The sequence below is a fragment of the Podarcis bocagei genome, assembly GCF_964188305.1.
Source record: "Podarcis bocagei genome assembly, chromosome: 2".
NCBI classification, from domain to species: domain Eukaryota; kingdom Metazoa; phylum Chordata; class Lepidosauria; order Squamata; family Lacertidae; genus Podarcis; species Podarcis bocagei.
Genome location: NC_138126.1, coordinates 37,188,606 through 37,209,448, shown reverse-complemented (window position 1 = coordinate 37,209,448; position 20,843 = coordinate 37,188,606). Strand labels below are relative to the sequence as shown.

General features: G+C 44.2%; 1 protein-coding gene across 6 annotated transcripts in view; it reads right to left on the bottom strand.

Annotated features, from left to right (window-relative positions):
• CHL1 (cell adhesion molecule L1 like) overlaps positions 1 to 20,843 on the bottom strand; it is a 201,548-nt gene that overhangs the window by 39,082 nt on the left and 141,623 nt on the right. For 5 of the 6 annotated variants that reach the window (XM_081183983.1, XM_081183981.1, XM_081183984.1 and 2 more), the window contains 6 exons: positions 13,076 to 13,129; positions 9,307 to 9,438; positions 8,994 to 9,140; positions 7,013 to 7,124; positions 4,414 to 4,565; positions 2,474 to 2,639 (listed from right to left, as the gene is read on the bottom strand). In XM_081183983.1, the coding sequence (XP_081040109.1) occupies positions 2,474 to 2,639; positions 4,414 to 4,565; positions 7,013 to 7,124; positions 8,994 to 9,140; positions 9,307 to 9,438; positions 13,076 to 13,129 (763 nt within the window). The remainder of the gene's footprint in view (positions 1 to 2,473; positions 2,640 to 4,413; positions 4,566 to 7,012; positions 7,125 to 8,993; positions 9,141 to 9,306; positions 9,439 to 13,075; positions 13,130 to 20,843) is intronic. The other variant, XM_081183985.1, reaches the window with a different exon arrangement.

The window sequence follows — 20,843 nt, the reverse complement described above, 5'->3', positions numbered from 1 at the left end:
CCTGCCAACCTAGCAGTTTGAAAGTATGTCAAAGTGCAAGTAGATAAAGAGGTACCGCTTCGGCAGGAAGGGAAACGGCGTTTCCGTGCGCTGCTCTGGTTCACCAAAAGCGGCTTAGTCATGCTGGCCACATGACCCGGAAGCTGTACGCTGGCTCCCTCGGCCAATAAAGCGAAATGAGTGCCGCAACCCCAGAGTCGATCACGACTGGACCTAATGGTCAGGGGTCCCTTTATCTTTACCTTTATTCTTTATGGCTACTTTTGTGATGTTGTAGTGGTGTATTTTTTCGTGTTGTAAGCCACCTTGAGCATGGTTAGAATTGTGGAAAGGTGGCATACAAATAAAATTATGTTATATACAGTGTTTTTTTCTGGGGGAACGCGGGGGTACGCATGCCCCTAAATATTTTGTGAATCTTTGACCATTTACTGTATTTATTTTTCCCAATTTGAACTACAAAATGGTAATTTTCTTGAGTCTAAATGAGAGTATCCCTAAACATTTATTTAAAGAAAAAAAGCACTGGTTATATATGTAATATCGAAGGCCTCCCAATTTATTGCTTGTAACATTGGGGGGGGGATATACATAATTACTTGTTCTGGCTACATTATTTAACAAAATAAAATACCTCATAATCTGAACATGTGATGATATCAGCAAAACACGACTTTTATTTGGTGGGTTTATTTGACTGGTTTGTTCAGTTCTGAGCTATTCAAAATAACCAACATCTGGCCTATTGGATACAAAATGTAGATTTAGAGCTGTGCTTTCACCACTAGAGGTCCTTCCAGGACAACTATGAAATTATGTGCAGAACTGTAAGGCTGCTTATATCTTACTGAGATAGAAAGTCATTCCAGTTTCAGAGAATCATAGATTTGTAGAGTTCGAAGGGACCCCAAGAATCATCCGGTCCAATCACTGCAATGCAGGAAACTTTTGCCCAATGTGGGGCTCAAACCCACAGCTCTGAGACTAAGAGTCTCATGCCATACCGACTACCAGTTTTCCAATTTTATCCCTTTAGTAGCAGTCCAGAGGCTGCTGGACTAGTTTCCATAATCCCTGACCAGAGCTCATGCTGGCTGAGTCTGATGGTAGCTGGAGTCTGACAACTTCTGGAGGGCCAAAGATTAGTCACCTGTTCTTCAAGGACTCATATAACATCTTGCCAAGGTCAACAAGAGATATTCTATTGACCCCACTAGGAAAAATAAGATATTTTCAGCAAAAGACAGGGACAACCAATGGGTTGCAGGATTTACAATGTGCCACTGCCAAATGAATCCTTAATCCCATACTCTACTTTTCCAGTTGACTGTACCAGGATAGGATTGCATAGTGATTTTTATATATATATATTATTGCTCAGGGGTTTTGGACATTATTTTTATGGTTCTGAAGGGTTCTGAAGGGTTCCAGTGGGCAGAAAGGCATGCTGCAAATACATGAATTTTTTAAAAAATGGTTTATGTAATACTTTTAGAGCAACTTTCATCAAGCTGGTGCCCTCCAGATATCTTGGTCTATGACTTCCATCAGACTCAGCCAGCATGGTCAATAGTCAGGGATCATGGGAGCTGTAGTCCAAAATATCTGGAGACTATACCAGGTTTGGGAAGCCTGGATTTCACTCAATGCACATTATCCCAGTAGTGCTCAACACTGTTAGGTAGATCTGAATTGGCTTTGAGGAAAAGAAGCTTCCTCCGATGGAGGCACTTTCTCTGTCGCAGGGTGCAACTTTTCCCAATGGATGCTTCTCCAAATCCATTATGTCCGTGTTGCAAAAAATATTAAAAAATAAAAATGAAGCCATGAGAAAGGCAAGTGGCATGCCTCGTGGTATGTGATACTGTCTCCAACGTCCACCTGCTAAATGGCACAGCATAACTCCCCAAACCCAGGGTGCTGCTAGGAACATAGGAAGCTAACATATACTGAATCCCTCCAGTTTAATCATGTCTGTACTAATCTCCCAGATTGCAGACAGGGGACACTCTGAGCCCAACTTGGAGACACCAGGGATTGAACCTGGAACCTTCTTCATGCAAAGCAGATGTGTCCTGCTATTAGGCTACAGCCTCTCTCTGATCTACTGTCACTCTGAAAACAACACATATAAGTATGGTGTAAAACATCCCATTCCACTTATTTGTTGCTGACCCAGGAACTCCCGTATGTCCAAGCTTGCCTATGTTATTACTCCTGCAAAAGGGGTGGTGATATTTTAAGCACTCCTGTGTAAATCAATGGGAAGACCCAGATAAGACCTCACTGTCCCTGGCTCTCTGGTGCAGAGGATTACAGCACAAGAAACAGCTACAACTATTTGATGCCAGAATCAACAGGCATTAGAAACCGCCCATTAGGGCAGGACCATAAACGCACGATCATATTCCCATGAATTAAAATTATTTATGTAAAAAGAAAGCAGAATAAGGAGAAAACTCTCATTTGTTACCTCCCATCCTCTGTGTCATTCTTTACAAGCTCCTCTCCGTCCTTTCTCCAAGAGATTTGAAAGTGGTGTTTCAAATGGGAGTCAAACTCAGCATGGCATTTCAATGCAACTGGATGTGATTTCAAAATTTGTGGGTTCTTAGGCAGAACAGATATTTTGGTAGCATCTAATAAGTGAAGAAAGACATTTGCCGTTTGTTCATGTATCCAATGAGCAAATTTCTTTACAGTCCTTGTGCCATTCCTTCGCATACAAATAGGGGAGCTATCAATCCCGTTTTGCATATAATGCTGTATTACACTTTAAATTGAGAAATTTCACTTGTCTTATTCAAATACTTTTGGCTGCCCTTGTATATTTCACCCAAGAATGACTAGCAGCTGTGCTTCAAATTTTGCTTTCGGTAAACTCCAAGGATAACAGAGGGTTGTACAGATTTTCCAGAGAAATGTCACTGTTCCTTTTGAAACCCCTTTACTTTCCCCTTGACATTCCTCAGAAGTACTAAATTAGTTTCACATTTTATAAGTGAGCCAGAGTTATTTGGCCATCATTCATTGTTCAGACTGATTCCTGAAAAGCTCTCCAGTGAAACATATGAAAACGGGTATGAGTGAATCTGTCGATTTTGGCTTCTCTAGGTTTCTTGCTTTCCCAGTCTTAAGTTCGGTCCTCCATATTTCTTTATACTTTAAAAGAAATCCTTGTTCAAGTTTCTCCCATAATATACACATTTTTGTATGCCATTGTTTCTTATACAGATTTTTGCAAGCCATTTCCCCTAATAAAATGCATTTCTGTACGCTTTCCCCCTCCATTTTTACATCATCAATCAGTTGAAGAACTGAATCACAAAATCTGGAGAGCTGCAAACTTGGAAGGACAGCTTTGTTTTGGTTCACAAGTTGTTATGGAAAATGTGAATTGGATACGCTCGCATTAAAATTCAAACTGAATTGAATTCCTTTGCCATCCCTAGAGTGAAAGACACACCTGTGGGGTGGGATCTCAGTTATTCACACGTTTGTCCCTGCAGTGTGGGATGGCACTGCGCTATGGGTAGGAAATACAGCAGGGCCCTTTATGAAATTCATACGGCCTGAGTTCCCATCCCACCTCCAGTTTAGCCAAATCATGTCCCACCTGTACTTTGCTAAGAACAGTAGAGAAGGGAGAAGGGAGAAATCACAAAAGGCAAATGGTTCATGGTCCCTTGGCCCACCTCCCATGAACTGAAAGCACCGGTGTGAAGACCGGTGTGAAGACGAGCAATATTTTACTCAATGTCAGCAAATGTGATTAATTTGCTCTTGTGGATATGTGACCTAGGAAAGCAATAGTTTCGCAAATAATTTTTGCTGATCTACTAAAAAAAAGTGCTGGCACATAGAATCATGGAGTTGGAAGCGACCTTAGAGGTCCAACCCACTGCTCAATTCAGGATGCAACTACGGCGTCCCTGAAATTGGGTTGTGCAGCGTCTGCTTAAATACCTCCACCAAAGACGAGCTGCCACCTCCCAAGGCAGTCTGTTCCATTCACTGTGTAAAATAGTGTTTCATTGAGGAAACTCCACAACCATTATTAATATCAGCAACAGGTCTCTCCTTTTGAATGGGGAACATCCATAGTGCTCAACCAGCCTTTAAATCAGGAACAATATACAATTATGCCAATTTTCAAAAGTGCAAACAGCATTATACTGCATTACCCATATTTTGCTGCATTATGCAATTATATTTGTTGTTTTGAATAGGGAATGTTGTGAGTTAAGCACATCCATTAAGAAAATTGCATAGTTGCTTCTGATGCAATGCGTGATACCATTGTTTGGGGAGATGGAATTGTCTTCAGAATTAAACGGGGCGTTTTTCACATCTATACATGAGGCTAAAGCAATCAGATTTTTAATAGTAACTTGTGTTCATAGGAGGAATTACTTCTGACAGTAAGGGTAGCAGTGATAGCACGTCTCCCAGCAGAATTTTTCACCCAGCAAGTATAAGACCCAGCATCTTCCTTTCTCGTTACTCTGATTTCCAGGGTTCCATTCTGATCAGGATCAAGGTGCTGCATGTCGTAATCTTTAGTCCTAGGAAGTAAACCAGAACCACGAGTTATTTCATGCGGTTAGAGATTATGAGAATGTCAGGGCAGCCAGGTCTTAGCTTAACTACCATGATAGGAAGCAGAAGCAAAGCAATGGCTATAAATCAATATAGACATTTCTTCCTTTCAGTCTGAAAAGATGCTTCAGCTCATAAATGAAGGAAGACTTGTTTTTGAATGAACTGGAATTACATACTTTTGAATTAAGGTCACACTCACACCGTGCTTTTAAAGTACATGGCTTCACCCAAAGAAAGCCAAAGTTAGTTAAGGGTGCTGTGGAAGAAACTACAGTTCCCATGAGCCTCATAACTGTTAAAGTGCAATAAATGTGCTTTAAATGTACAGTGTGGATTTTACCTTAGATTTCATTTTCCAAGGAATAGTTTTCTTCACCATCAGAATGAATATGCACCTTCTTCCCACAGTGGCCATATCCCAAAATTTCTCACCACCACATCAGAATATTTAGGATGATTGGCTAGCTCCATACTCTAGTAACAAATTCTTCTTCTTTTTATGGTTTTGTGTCAAACCATAGAGCGCGTTTAAATGTATTTTTGAATGCTACTCAACAATATTTTCATTTAATTAAATTCAGCGTATTTGTTTTGAGCATTAGCCATTGCAGAATTCCAGTAGTGGGATTTCTGGATCCTCCTTAATCAATACCCCTCATAAGCATACTTATGGCCAAGAGTTGGCATGCAAAGCCTCTGCTTTTTGCTGCGGACAAGTCTTTATGTGAGAAAAGATGTTCTGCTTTAGACCCAGCTTTTGCTGCTCCTGCCTTCTCCTTCTGCTGCATATGTTTTGTGTAAGACAATAAGGAGGGAAATAGCAGAGGTACGGGGTGCCTTTCAAGAATTTTCTGTGTATACTTACAAAGCCTTGGTCCTTCATAAATATTCACTTGTGGGTGAAGACCCCTGAAACCACCCCCAAATGAAGACACAATAGACACAGATTTTAGTTTAATGTTTCTGGCATTAAATTTTGGGCACAACTTTATTGATTAAAGCATGTGAGTGGCTGCTTAGGCATTGGTTCAGACTACCTGAACCTGGCAGGAACAGGACTGACACTGGGCACCATCATATGTCAGTAAGGGAAAGCATCCTGGGGGAGCGAGAACTCCTTTGATCTCACAGCTCACCCCACATGCTCCCAGGCGCTCTGGTGTGGCCCTAGCCCCTTGACAGGGTTTGGACTAAAGCAAGGCAAGCCCCTGGATTCCTTTAATAGAATTCCCTGGCAGCAGCAATGGAGGGGCAGGCACAGCCACCACACCCCCTCCCCAAAACATTGAACCAAATGCCTAACTGCCAACCTTACAAAGTTGTGACGATTTGCTACACGGTAGGCAAAAACCAAGTGGCACCAGCCAATCAGCCAAATGGCAAAATTCCTACCGGGCCCCTGCTCCAAAACAGACGACCCCTAGACAGGCATAGCAAGGCCATAAGGAAAACCCTAAATATAGGAAGAGGAGGGCGGGTGATCCGCTGCATGTTGCAAGAAAGTGAAACTCTCCAGCAACGTGCAGCAGCTTAAGTAGCCCCTCAGCAGCCAATAGCCAACCCAAATGACCAAATTTCTGCCCCAGCAACAGAGGGGCAACCAATGGGTCATTGTGGCCATCCAAATGGTCCTGCCCCACAACAGGGAGGCAGTTTTTGGTGATCTCACCACAACACGTGCCCTCCATGATGGAGGACCCGACTTACAATAGTGACTAATTTTATCGACCCATTTTGGGGTGAATGGTGAAATGTTTGTGCATTTCTCTCTCAACATCGCTCTCTTTCTCTGGATTATCAGGTGTCTAGTGGTTTGGTTTAGGGTACTCAATCAGTTGTAGCTACTCAGAGGAGCTGCTGCTACCTTTTCATGGAAACCAATATTATAACCAATCAGGGTTATAGTCTGGCCAACAGGGCCTCTTAGAGGACAATAACAGATCCTGAGTAGGAAAACGCAAGGAACATGGGCCTAGTACACAACTAAGTTCCCTAAAGAATGAAGCAAGACAAGTTAGATTCTGAAGTGTTGTTATCTTTTCAAAACTAACATTTGCTTTTTATTAAGCCATCTAAATTGCGCCTGAGCAAGAAAAGCCTCTGAGCAAACTAAGCTTTGTTGACCTTTGCCCTCCTGAAGATAAATGAAATGGAACACCACCTCATGGGGGACCTTATCATTTCCATTGCTAACAAACAATGTGGGGTTTCATTAAGCTTGGCATATTAGTCTTTGAAACTTTTAAAGTATAAGTATATTTGGATCATCTTTGGCATCCTATGACAGCAATTTTTAGTGGATTGATTTTTTAAAAAACAAATCAATAGAGATTTAATGGAACTACATCTCTGCAGCCAGAAATGCCAACAGCAGCCTATGAACACGAGGAGAGAACTAAAATGAGCTTACCAAGTAACATCAGGTGATGGGACAGCAAAAAACTGACAGTACAGGCGGCTTGGGTAACCCACAACCGCAACATATTCTTCACCATCTGGAGTTAACATTTCTGGAGGAATGTCTGCAAATGTCAACAACAACAAAAAAGTTAGAACTACAGATCTATAAATAGCTTGGATTTAGAAACACCTGCCATCCCATGGGGTTGGGAAAACATTGCTGTCTAGAATCCAGCAAAAGTGAGTTGCACTTAGGAGTTAGCTCAGATGTTTACAAATCACTTGCTATTCAGACCAGAGTGGAGGGGTGCTTTTTTGTAATGGTCAGCCCAATCTAACATCATACTCACTGGCCAGAGGAACAGCAACTACTGAGAGAGGACATCCCATCTGTCCCTTTGAGCAAGAAGTCCCCTATCTTTGTGGGCAGCAGTAACAACTTGTGAGGCACCTTCTTGGAGGAAGAAAGCAGCAGCAAACAAGACTGAGGGGGCAGAACTGGTGCAACCATTACGCAGAGTGAGTGGCCACCTCAGGCAGCAGATGCTGGGAAGAGCAGCAGCGAGTGGTTGCAAGACAGAGCTTGGATGCCATGCAGTCTGACTGGCACCCCTCAGGCTAGCCTGCTGTCCCCTCAGGTGCACTGTTGCATTGCTGCAATCTGGTCAGATTATGGATGCTGAGTGATCTAACTCTGCTGATGGGACCTTCATGCCTTGGCCAAAAGGAGTTGCAAGATAGTAGCTGCTAGCTTAGGCATGTGGCTGCTGAGTGGCTAGCAGTGTCCAGTGAAAAGTGCTGAAATCGTGGCCCATGCTAGACCATGCTTGTTATGTGTTGACCAATCCCGTGCCTTTGCTGTACCCCTGGGCATCCTCTCATAAGGACATGGGAATCCTCTCCTCCTTGGGTATTGGTTAGTCAGTTAACTTCCCATTGGAAGCTGCCTCTAGACCTTTAACAGCCCATAGGCTACAAACTTCCAGGAGGGACATGTCCATGGTGGGAGGAGCCAGAAGCAAAAGTAGGTGGAGCAAGAAATGTACATTTAACCTTTGGACAGTAGACTTGTTTCTGCATAGATCCCCAACACAACCCATCTGTCCACACAAGCAAGAAGCATTGCCAGAATTCAAGGACACATTTCTTGCCATGCAGAAACACTCAAGGTGGGTGCAAAAGATGGCTGGGGAGGGATGGGGCCTGTGGAGGGCAGGAGAGTGAGACCTGGAGGACTGCATTCGGCCCCTGTGCCTGAGGTTCCCTCTCTTTGCTTTAGACCTTCAGCAAATTGCCTCATGAACTACCACCTGGGGTATGGAGGCCACCTTCTGCCTCCTTGTTAATGCCAAAATCTTAAATCAGGGGTGCCCCAAACTTTCTTCAAAGAGGGCCAGATTTGATGAAGTGAATGTGTGAGGCTGACCAAGTTGTTGAGCTTTTTTTAGGATTTCACCCCAGGACATATACTGCCACAGGGGCTGAAATAAATTGACCAGCAGGCTGGATTAGGCCCCTGAAACAGACTTTGGACATGCCTGTCTTAAATATTGTCACAAATCACTCAGAGCCTTCTGAAGCAGTTTTGTATAATGGAAAGAAGGAATGGAATAGCATGCTTCCTTGGGGCAGATGACAGCACTCTTTCCAGTCACCATACTCGTATGAGTCACTACTAAAAAAATAAAGCCACTAGCTGTGCCAAAGATCTTCCAGGTGAGATGCTCTTTCATCCCCTTGGTCCTATTGTTATCAAAGTTGGAAGAGAAACTGAGCCCTAGAGTGGCCTAGTTTACTTGGGTAGCTTCCTTATACTGAGTCGCACCACTGGTCCACCTAGCTCAAGATTGTCTTCTGTAATGACTGGCAGTAGCTCTCCAGGGTTTCTGACCTGGATCTTATGGATTCAGGGACTGAATCCAGGGTCTTTACATGCCGAGGCACTCTTCCGCTGAACTCCATGCATGTTGTGAAAAGCTGGAACGACTTACTAAGCACATTGATGTTTGCTGTGGCGAGGATGGTGCCGTGCTTGTTCGTAGCCTCACACTGGTACACGGCACTGTCTTGCAGCTCTAGGTCAGTGACGCTGATCTCCCTTGTTGAAAAAACAGCCCTGTTGGATTTTATTTCTGCCTCTGCCAAAAACACAACAATAGGATACAGGGTCACAGTAAGTCAAACTGTGCCTTCCTGGGAATGTAGAAATAAGTGGGCTTTCAGGGAGAAGCTCTCATCCATTTTGCCCCTCGTTGTTGTTACTACTACTACTATTATTTTGGATGTTTTGCACCTTGTCCTTACCATCAAGAGACCTGCCATTCACTTTCCACTTTATAGTGGGCTCAGGATAGCCAATGGCTTGGCACAACAGCACAAAACTTTCGCCGACACCGTAAACTCCACTTTTGGGTTTCATTACCCATATGGGTGGCTCTGTCGAGAAAGAAGAGAGTAATCTTTCAGCCATGGCTGTGAGTCAAAGGCAGACAGACACATGATTAACATCACCACCACAATCGCAGTAAGGCACCTAAAATGCTGAAGCGCTTTACAATTATAGAATGTCTGTAGAAAATGCATATGATATAGTCTCCAATTAGGCAAAATAATAATAATGAAAAAAATGGCCCATATAGTATCATTCAAGTTACACATTACATCAATAGTTCCCAAACTTATTCGGACCACTGCCCCTTTGGTTCCATAAACTCTTCGGTGCCCCTTACCCTACCCTATAAATAGCATTATTCAGAGTAGCAGTTTGCATGACCCACTCGGGGAAATAGTAACACAATAAAATTTGAAGCAACAACCATTTAATTGCACATTTATTCAAAATCCAGTTAAAACTATGTAGTTTATTAATTTAACAAACTTGATGAACATGATGCAGTGATTTTCAAATAGTGATAGTCATTTTCACCTCTAGCACTGCCTGCTGCCCACTTACCTGTTAAAGTCGCCCTAGGTAATCCGACCACCCACCTTGGGAGCTACTGTGCTATATGCAATAGTCATGACCAGCTGTATTTTTCTTAGAAACCGCTGGGGGGATCTGATTTGGATTGGCGGAATGGTTTTTCAAAAATACACATTTCTCACCCACACAGATTTCACAATAAAAACTCTCCATTCCCCTGAAGCTCCTATTAGACACGGAGGGTGAAATATATAGGCCACCACATTGTACCTGTGTGTTTTCTTCTCTGTGACTAATAGAAGCTTAATACAGCAGAAAAGTTCATGGGGGAATCAATGCGGAGTACAGGTTTTTAGATCCTTTCCCCCATAAACCACAGCCTTCGTCCAAATCCCCTTCACTGTAACCATTCTCTTAAGAGAAGCTGTTCAAATCCCCACTCATCCATGAAGCTTACTGGATGACCTTGGGCCAGTCACCATCTCTTAGTTTAACCTACCTCCCAAGGTTGTTGTGAGGAGGATGTGGGGAGGAAGAGAACCATGTATACCACCTTGAGCTCCTTGGAGGATAAAAGTGGTATATAAATGTAATAAATAAAAATAATATATAAATAAAAGAAGGAAGCTGTCAGGGAACTGCCATCAGCTCAGAGGCAAGAGGTGGAAGGGCAGTTGGGTTACAGGGAGCCTCTGAAGATTGTGTGAAGCAGCTCTTCCTCCGGAGAGGAGGGAGGCCCCACCTCCAGTGGGGAAGGGATGCAGGGCTCGGAAGATGCTAGAGAGAGCCGCAACACCAAGCCTGAGCAAAGCGAGGGGGAGGCAGGTCCCCTTTTGCCCACACCCTCTCTGCGAAGTCGGTTTGCGCGCAGAGAGGGAAGGCGTAGGATGGGGGTCAAAAGACTGCTATGCTGGGGAAAGTTTAAGGACCATCCACTCCCAGATTCTGCAAGCGACTGAGCAGACATGGACTTGAGACGCTCTGCACTGTAAAGGTTTTGTACAGATAATAAAGCCTGGAAAAGACTGGTGGGAGTCTTGCCTGTTCGCTCTCGAGCAACCACGCTGGCACCTGACAGAAGCCTTGGAGGCCAGTGGTGGAGCATCTCCTTTGCATGCATAAAATCCCAGGTTCAATTCCTGGCATCTCCTCTGTCTGGAATTGTGGAGAGATGCTTTCAGTTTGTGAAAACAGTGCTGACCTAAATGACCAATGCTCTGACTAAGTACAAGATGGCTTCCTGTGTCCCTAAATAATGTATAGCTTGGCCTTAAAAAATAGTAATAATTGGCCTGGGGGAGGACCAAAAAGAGCTATGCAGCTAAAAAATTCACTAAGGAAATATTAATTCCTTCTTTTATTCCAGGTTACCAGCAGATGGCACTCTCTGGCAACAACTGCAAAAGGAGAGGAAACTCAAAAGGCTGTGCTTTTACACTGTGTGATGCTATTAGCATTGTTATTACCTTTTCAGCTCTGGTTGTATCAAAGGAGAAAGGGTGGGGAAGCAGACATAAGAAATCCTGCGATTTGTTACCCCAAACCCCGTTCACTGCATCTTCAACGACAATGGCAATGATTGCAATGTTTGTTGTTGCTTGCAGGGGTTGCCAAGTTCCCTAACACTGGGTGACCCTCTCTGAAATCATGAAAGGAAGATTGAAACATGCAGAGCAAGCGAAGTAACAGTACACACAATGGCGTGCAGGTGGAGGATGGTATTTTCTGCTCCCGGAACAACTTGCATTCACAATCAAACATTGTGATTCTTAGGGCTGTGAAGTAGTCCTGGGACTGAAAAGCAGAAGGGAAGCACCTCTGGCTTCTGCAGCTGGCCAGGGACCAAGGGTCAGGCCATGGCACCCAGAAAGGCAAGCAGGAAAGCCACCCGGCCTAGCACAGTGTGATTCCTTGCAGCTGCCTCCAACCAGTGGCATAGCATGGGTTGCCAGTGCTTGGGGCGAGCCAGTGTGGTGTAGTGGTTAAGAGCGGCAGTCACGTAATCTGGGTAACCGGGTTTGCGTCTCCGCTCCTCCACATGCAGCTGCTGGGTGACCTTGGGCCAGTCACACTTCTGTGAAGTCTCTCAGCCCCACTCACCTCACAGAGTGTTTGTTGTGGGGGAGGAAGGGAAAGGAGATTGTTAGCCGCTTTGAGACTCCTGAAGGGGAGTGAAAGGCGGGATAGCAAATCCAAACTCTTCTCTTCTTCACACCAGCCAGACAAGGAGCAGCTGCAGAGTGTTTGCTTTTCTGCTTCCTCCCTCCCAAATCTTAAGACCATAAGAAGATCTTCTTGGGTTGGGCCAGGGGCCCATCTAGTCCAGCATCCTGTCCAGACGACTGTGGGAAGTCCACAAGGAATACTAGCTGTACCACGTTCCTGACTGTTACTTACCGGGAAGGAGAGGAGGGACAGGGCCTCAGAGTGATTGGTGTGGTGCAAATCCACTGGGGCAATCAATCTGACACTCCTGCATCATGCCAACCACAGCACTGCTTTGACCCTCTTCAGAGCAACAGCCACCCACCTGCTAGGAAGCTAGCATAGCAGCTTTATCCCGCCTGAGCAGCACCTGAGTGTAATTCTGCTCATCCCCACTTGTGATTCCTTGCAGCTGCCTCCAACCAGTGGCATAGCATGGGTTGCCAGTGCTTGGGGCGAGACAAGTATTGTGCCCAGTAACCAGTGACAGCACTGGCATGGCAATTGCAGCCTACCCATTTCTCCCTTTCCACCTTCAGTTCAATGTGGATCACAGCCACTGCCGGCCCCCCCAAACCCAACATTAAAAGAAAATATATAAACAGTCTTAATGGAAGAAGCAAAGGCTTTGGGAAGGGAAAAGGTGCGGGAGTGCAATCGTGGGACCGGGGTTGGTGGTATTTGAGGTACTCCCTGCGTATAGAAAGAGGCACAGACTGAGAGGAGGCTATGCTTTTCTTGAAATTTTGCACCCCTAATAATTTTGCATCTGGGGCTACTGCCCACACTACACCACTGCCTCCAACTGTCCTCCCTGGGACTGCAGAACCAAAAGGAATCCCCATCTATCAGCTGGAGGACTAAGGGCTGGCTGCTGTGTGTGTTTGAGTATATTTGTAACAGAATTCTGAAATTTTTTGGGGGGGCAGCTGGGGATGCCATTACCTGTTGCTTGAAAGCCACCTTGAGAATCATTTGATTGAAAGGCAGAGGATACATCTTCAAAATAAATAAATGATAGATTAACACATTGCAGTCTAAAAACAAGCAGGCACACTTCTCTTCCGGAGTAGGCAAAATGGAAATTCCCAATTCTCAAAGTTGTGCCATAGTGGGCCATAAAAGGTTGACCACACTTAGATCAGGCCCTCCAGCCTGATCTAGTGGCCCATCACCCTTGACTTGATTCACTAAGAGATTTTCCAGTAAATGAAACTTGAGAGTGGGAGCAAGGTGTGAGCACAGAATGTCCTAATCATTTAATCTCACCAAACAAATCTGAAAAGAGAGCAGGGAAATTATTATTTACCTCTATAGAAACTGAGCATGCCAGAGACTCACACGTAATCTAGATATATAAGGAGGGAGGGGTAGCAAACTTTTGTCTAACGTTTAACCATCCTGCAATATTTAACCTCAATTATATCCATGGAAAAAAAGGAAGAAGGATGTATACATGGCAATCAGTAGTAGGTTTGGGCAATTTCTGGGTTGTATTCAATGTTAGTTCTGCTTAGAGCAGAACCACTGAAGTTAATAGACCTGTCTAACTCCAAGTTCATTGATTTCAACATGTCTCCTATGAGCTGGATGAGTATTGGACACAACCCATTTCTACAAACCCACAAAAAAGCCAAGCAGATTTCTTGGACACTAAAAAAAGGTGAGAAATGACTCATCTACATTTGGCACCATCCTAATCTTAACTACAAGAAACATGTTGCAAGCAATGGATTGATCAGCCTACGGTGATTTTGGAAACTCAGTCCATGGATGCTTTTGAAAAACTGCTGGACAGAAAACTGTCGGACATTCTTTTAAGTGATCAATCCCCCTTTAACTAGCTTTAGCAAGTTGCTTCTTGGCATTCCATGCATCCACTTGCATGATGCCTAAACCTGATGTCAGGAGTCAGTTTTCTCTTTTAAATAATAGCTCGTTAAAAAAAATAAAAAAATCTGGGAACCTAACCAACATGGGCTTATTGGTGCTTTTCAGTAGTTTAGTGTTGGTTGCTTGTTTACAACCGCAGGAAAATTTGGCTTAAATACTAAGATTGCTTTCAAAAAGTACTCCCATTAGTCTAAATCTCTTGCCTTGTTTGTAGCTCAAGAGGCATTAGGATATAAGAGGATTAATCTTGAGAACTATGAGAGTTCTCGAGCTCCCTGTTAACCATCACCTTGTCTTGCATACCTGCGCAAGGGTCAGGCACAATTAGAGTCTTTGTACACAGAAAACACCCTGTTACTGATTTCAGTGCAGCTCATCATGTTAAATCAGGAGTCCTCAGCCTTTGGGGGCACCAGGGAAATCTAAGAAACTGTGGTGGGAACCATAAAATACCCATTTCACAGAAGAAAAGGGTGAACCCCTCATCCAAAGCAGGCAACATACCTATACACTCCCCATAAAAACAAATGATACATAGACGAAGAAGGCAACCTTCCACAAAAATAATCCAATATCTCCCCCCGAAGCAAAAAAGAGAGGAGAAGAATAAAATAAAATTGGGAGGGTAAAGGGAGTTTTGGCAGGCACCAAGGAGCTGTCGGTGGATGCCATGGTGTTCACAGGTACCATGTTGGAGACCTCAGCATTGAAGCAAAGAACAACAACTAAATGGAAATTTTTGCCTGGGATCACTCAGCTTCCTACCTTAGCTCTTACAGTTAAGGGAGATTTGGAGAAATGATTGCATAAAATTGCAACTGGAGTGCATAAATGCAGGTCATTTCATACAGTGCATTTAAAGATATTTTAAGTGTACGCCTGGAAATGAAAAACATATAGCTACTCTCGGAGGTTTGATAGGCTACAGTTCCCTACTGAACATATGCTAAATGATCACCCTACTTTACCATTGTGTAATGTATGAAATGGCCGTATGGCATCCATTATAAACCTAAAAGGATCCTAGTTAAACAGATCCTGGGCACCCACAAACATACACAGACCTCAGTACCCGTGAACATCTTTTCCACCCTGCCAAACAGGTTACAGTGGTGCCCCGCAAGACGAATGCCTCGCAAGATGGAAAACTCGCTAGACGAAAGAGTTTTCCGTTTTGGAAGTGCTTCGCAAAACGAATTTCCTATGGGCTTGCTTCGCAAGACAACAATGTCTTGCGAGTTCCTGCGGGGGTTTTTCCCTCCCCCCTTTTTCTAAGCCGCTACGAAACTTATCAGCTGATCCGATCAGCAGATAAGCCGCTAAAAGCCGCTAATAGCGCTAATCTGCTAATCCGTCAATGGGCTTGCTTCGCAAGACGAAAAAACCGCTAGACGAAGAGAATCACAGACCGGATTCTTTTTGTCTTGCGAGGCACCACTGTATCTGGAAGCATCTTAGGCCACATTTAACAGCCCTTCAGCTTTACTAGATTGGCCATCAGAAGAACTGGGTAGGCAACCTTAGGCATGTGACCTCTAATCAAAAGCCCAGGATTATTAGGAATGACTCCATGCAGAAAATCCCTATGAAAATACCTGTGCAAGAGGGAGGAAGGGGGGATGCTGGGTGACCAAACCATCAATCTTTAGCTGCAAACTCACCTTAAAATGTATAACCAGGCAGCCTTTGTTTCCAAATGATTCTAAGATGGTGTGTGAGAGGCATGCAAGCTGTTGAAAATGTCTTGTGCTTTCAACACAATGACACGATGGAAAACTATGTGAATAGCTAGGCTTTCACTTTTCTGTTATCAGCAGGAGAGAGAATAGACATAGTGTAAAAAGAAGAAATTGTGAGTGCCAGTTACCCACCTCCGGGTTTAATTTATGTTCTATCCGCACCCATGTGCTTGAGAGAAGGGAGCCAGAGCAGCTTAGCCTGGTTGTAACTTGACTGCAATGCCAATGGAATCAATTAAAGCCAGTGAGGTCAGCACAGCTAAGTTCTCTTACACCAAAGGAGCATTGGCCCTTAGCACGTGATGGAGTGGGAAGGAAGGTGTCAGCCCATGATTAATGGCAGTGACATTTTGCCGTTTGGAAACTCAGGAGAGGGGAAAAATGAGTTGGGCTCAATTTCGCCCGGGCTTTCCATAGGTGGGGAGGCTCCTGATAATAAACAGAATCCTTGTCAATTCCATTGATCTCATTTAATAGATTTCCATGCTCAGAAAGAGAGGGTGGGGGAAAAACTATCCACACTACTCTGTTTGGGCACAGGGTGGTGGTATGGATGCATTTGCATCTGTTCATCTTAACGAACAGAGGCAATAATTTTCATCTGAATCTGCGGCCATTATTCTATGCTGCTTAATTGCTGCGACTTCCTTGGCATTTGATTGCTTTTGCAGCTCCTGCAGTTCGCTTTTGAAGACGGCTTCAGTTTTTCAGTAAAAAAATATATAAAAAATCCCCAGCCAGATTGTTAAGATATTCAACGACTGTAGAGACATTCCAAGCCATCTGGAATGATTTCTAAGTCAGCAATTTGCAGTAGTGCAAATTGCCCTATGCACTCTCCCTACCCGCATCTCTCTCTCTCTCTCTCTCTCTCTCTCTCTCTCTCTCTCTCTCTCTCACACACACACACACACACACACACTCCTGTGCAGCACGATAAATACTATATAAAGTCAAATAGAAAAGCACAGCAATGCTAGTGCTTATTTTCCTTTTCTTTTAAAAAGTGCCCCAGCAATTTAAAAAGTAACAAGAAGATGCATCATAAATATTTGAAATGCTTATTTCGTCCCTGGATTTCCTCTGATACCAGGGAGATGAAAAGAGTGGGATAAATATTAAAATCAAGCAGGAGACAGATGTGTGCAATTTAATGCTCTCTGCGCTCATTTCCTCAGAAGGCCGGGCAGTTTTATTATTTGATATCGCTGCTCACTGCAAATGGCTGGGAACCAAGGTACCTTAAGGACTGTTTTCTGCCATATGTTACCCACCCACCTCCACCCCACCATACTTTGTCCGTTATTGTAGGCCTTACTTCAGATTTGTAATCCTTAGAAAGCCCAATGACTAGCTGCAAGAAAACAGGATCTTTTCTGTGGTGGCACCCATCTTGGGGAACAACCTACATCTGTTACGTGGCTCTTTTAGGTAGGAAGTAAAAAAAGAAGGTAGGTGGCTGAGACTTGCCTTTCTGGCTCACCTTATATAATCATTTGTCTTTGCAGCAGTTTCCACAATGACAGGTGCCCCCTCCCCAAATAATTAGGCATGGCAAAAGACTCCCATTGTGGTCAATTTCAAGCAGGGACATCACATTGTGTGGAGAGTGGAGCGCTAGTCCTTCCTTCATCAACTACAACCCTTCCCAAAAAATGCTTCCCACAAGGGAGTAGGGCTGGGGGGGGGATGCTTTTTCAAGTCCAATTGCTGTTCTGTGTAGAGGTGGGAGGGTGAAAGGATTTAAGCCTCACAGGTCACATTGGGCCCAGAGGCCAGACAGCCCAACCTCTGTGACAAAGGTGGGTCCACACAGTACTATATTTGACACTGTATTTGCCATCTACCTAGACACATTGGCCCAGATTCAACAAACCCAGTGTGCTAGTAGAAGCCAGTACAAGGACACCTGCTTGTGCTATATAGTTCTCCCATTTTGTCCACTTGTGTCACCCAAATCTGCTTTGGCGCATCAGGAGAACCCCCAGAACAGTGCACATGCACAGAGAAGAGCATTCTGCTTGGCAAAAAGAAATGCTTGCACTGGTGGAACAATCATATTGGCCCCATGTGGAGTTCCACCCATTACTTTGTCCATACAACTAACTGGGTGTGTGGGAGGGAATTCCAATGACCATGTCCATATGTTAAAATCTGATACGATGGTATCTTAGACCTGGGTAGGCTAGCTTCTGACCGAGCCACCTGCATTACTGGACACACATTTGGTGACTGTAAGAAAGGTCTCGACAAGGAGGAGGAGAGCCCCTCCACATCATGCTGAAGAGCTCCTGCATGTTGGGATGTGTGCATAAGGTTTACTCTCATGGTCAGTAGACATGGTCAGTCTGTGTCAATGGCAGACACATGTGTGAGAGGGCTTACCTCAGCAGCTAGACTGGTGACTGGGAGCGGCCACCGAGACCATATAACACTGGTCCTGAAACCATATAACACTGGCTCTCAGTACATTTCTGAGCATTTTGTACAAAGATTACCATAATAAAGGACAAAAGTGGTAAGGACCTAACAAAAGCAGAAGACATCAAGAAGAGGTGGCAAGAATACACAGAGGAATTATACCAGAAAGATATGGATGTCTCGTACACCCCAGGTAGTGTGGTTGCTGACCTTGAGCCAGACATCCTGGAGAGTGAAGTCAAACGGGCCTTAGAAAGCACTGCAAATAACAAGGCCAGTGGAAGTGATGGTATTCCAGCTGAACTACTTAAAATTTTAAAAGATGATGCTGTCAAGGTGCTACACTCAATATGCCAGCAAGTTTGGAAAACTCAGCAGTGGCCAGAGGATTGGAGAAGATCAGTCTACATCCCAATCCCAAAGAAGGGCAGTGCCAAAGAATGCTCCAACTACCGCACAATTGCTCTCATTTCACACGCTAGCAAGGTTATGCTTAAAATTCTACAAGGAAGGCTCAAGCAGTATGTGGACCGAGAACTCCCAAAAGTGCAAGCTGGATTTCGAAGGGGCAGAGGAACCAGAGACCAAATTGCAAACATGCGCTGGATTATGGAGAAAGCCAGAGAGTTCCAGAAAGACATCTACTTTTGCTTCATTGACTATGCAAAAGCCTTTGACTGTGTCGACCACAGCAAACTATGGCAAATTCTTAAAGAAATGGGAGTGCCTGATCACCTCATCTGTCTCCTGAGAAATCTCTATGTGGGACAAGAAGCTACAGTTAGAACTGGATATGGAACAACTGATTGGTTCAAAATTGGGAAAGGAGTACGGCAAGGCTGTATATTGTCTCCCTGCTTATTTAACTTATATGCAGAATTCATCATGCGAAAGGCTGGGCTGGATGAATCGCAAGCCGGAATTAAGATTGACGGAAGATATATCAACAACCTCAGATATGCAGATGACACAACCTTGATGGCAGAAAGTGAGGAGGAATTAAAGAACCTTTTATTGAGGGTGAAAGAGGAGAGCGCAAAATATGGTCTGAAGATCAACATCAAAAAAACGAAGATCATGGCCACTGGGCCCATCACCTCCTGGCAAATAGAAGGGGAACAAATGGAGGCAGTGAGAGATTTTACTTTCTTGGGCTCCATGATCACTGCAGATGGTGACAGCAGTCACAAAATTAAAAGACGCCTGCTCCTTGGGAGAAAGGTGAGGGCAAACCTAGACAGCATCTTAAAAAGCAGAGACATCACCTTGCCAACAAAGGTCCGTATAGTTAAAGCCATGGTTTTCCCAGTAGTGATGTATGGAAGTGAGAGCTGGACCATAAAGAAGGCTGATTGCCGAAGAATTGATGCTTTTGAATTATGGTGCTGGAGGAGACTCTTGAGGGTCCCATGGATTGCAAGAAGAACAAACGCATCCATTCTTAAGGAAATTAGCCCTGAGTGCTCACTGGAAGGTCAGATCGTGAAGCTGAGGCTCCAATACTTTAGCCACCTCATGAGAAGAGAAAACTCCCTGGAAAAGACCCTGATGTTGGGAAAGATGGAGGGCACAAGAAGAAGGGGACGACAGAGGACGAGATGGTTGGACAGTGTTCTCGAAGCTACAAACATGAGTCTGACCAAACTGTGGGAGACAGTGGAAGACAGAAGTGCCTGGCGTGCTCTGGTCCATGGGGTCACGAAGAGTCAGACACGACTAAACGACTAAACAAACAACAACATTTCTGAGCACAATTCCAAGTGTTGGTGATGACCTTTAAAGCCCTAAAAGGCCTTGGCCCAGGATACCTGAAGGGGTGTCTTCACCCGTATCATTTAGCCCGAAGGTCCATTTCCGAGGGCTATCTGGTGGTTCCCTCACTGAGAGAAGTGAGGCTACAGGGAACCAGGCAGAGGGCCTTCTCGGTAGTGGCACCCACCCTGTGGAACGTTCTCCTGTCAGATGTCAAGGAAATAAACAACTATCTGACTTTTAGAAAACATCTGAAGGCAGCTGTGTTTAGGGAAGTTTTAATGTTTGATCTTTTTTTGTTTTGTTTTTAATATCCTGTTGGGAGCCACCCAGAGTAGCTGGGGAAGCCCTGCCAGATGGGCAGGGTATAAATAATAAATTACTACTACTGCTGCATGGTCAGAACTTGGAAGAACTTGGTTGCATGGAAAACCATAAAAAGCTACCTCTTCATATGTCAAGTACATCTAAGGTAATTTATATGGTGACTACAAATGTATGCAACGAAATCTTGATGCACATTGGGACAGAAATGGTGACTAGGATGTTTGTGTGTCTTTAACTATTTTCCTACCTGCGGCTTCTCTCTATTATCCTACCCTACCCACCCCTGCAACTTCCCCTGTGGTAGTGGCTGCCTCTCTATTTTCCATGTGTAGATATGGCTTTCGACTCCTGTGAAGGTATGAGGTAGAAAACTCCCCCCGTACAACTTAAGACGATAATCCCATATTGCTTTATTTGAACTATTTATCTGGAACGGAAGCACTTGAACCCTGATCTTTTTCTCAACCTCTGATAATACTTCTCCCTTTTGAGGTCTAGTTGACAGCAATACAGCTGCAATGCTTCTGTGACTTGTTCCAGAAGCAGCAATGAAATGCACGGCTGGAGGACTGTTCCCGTTA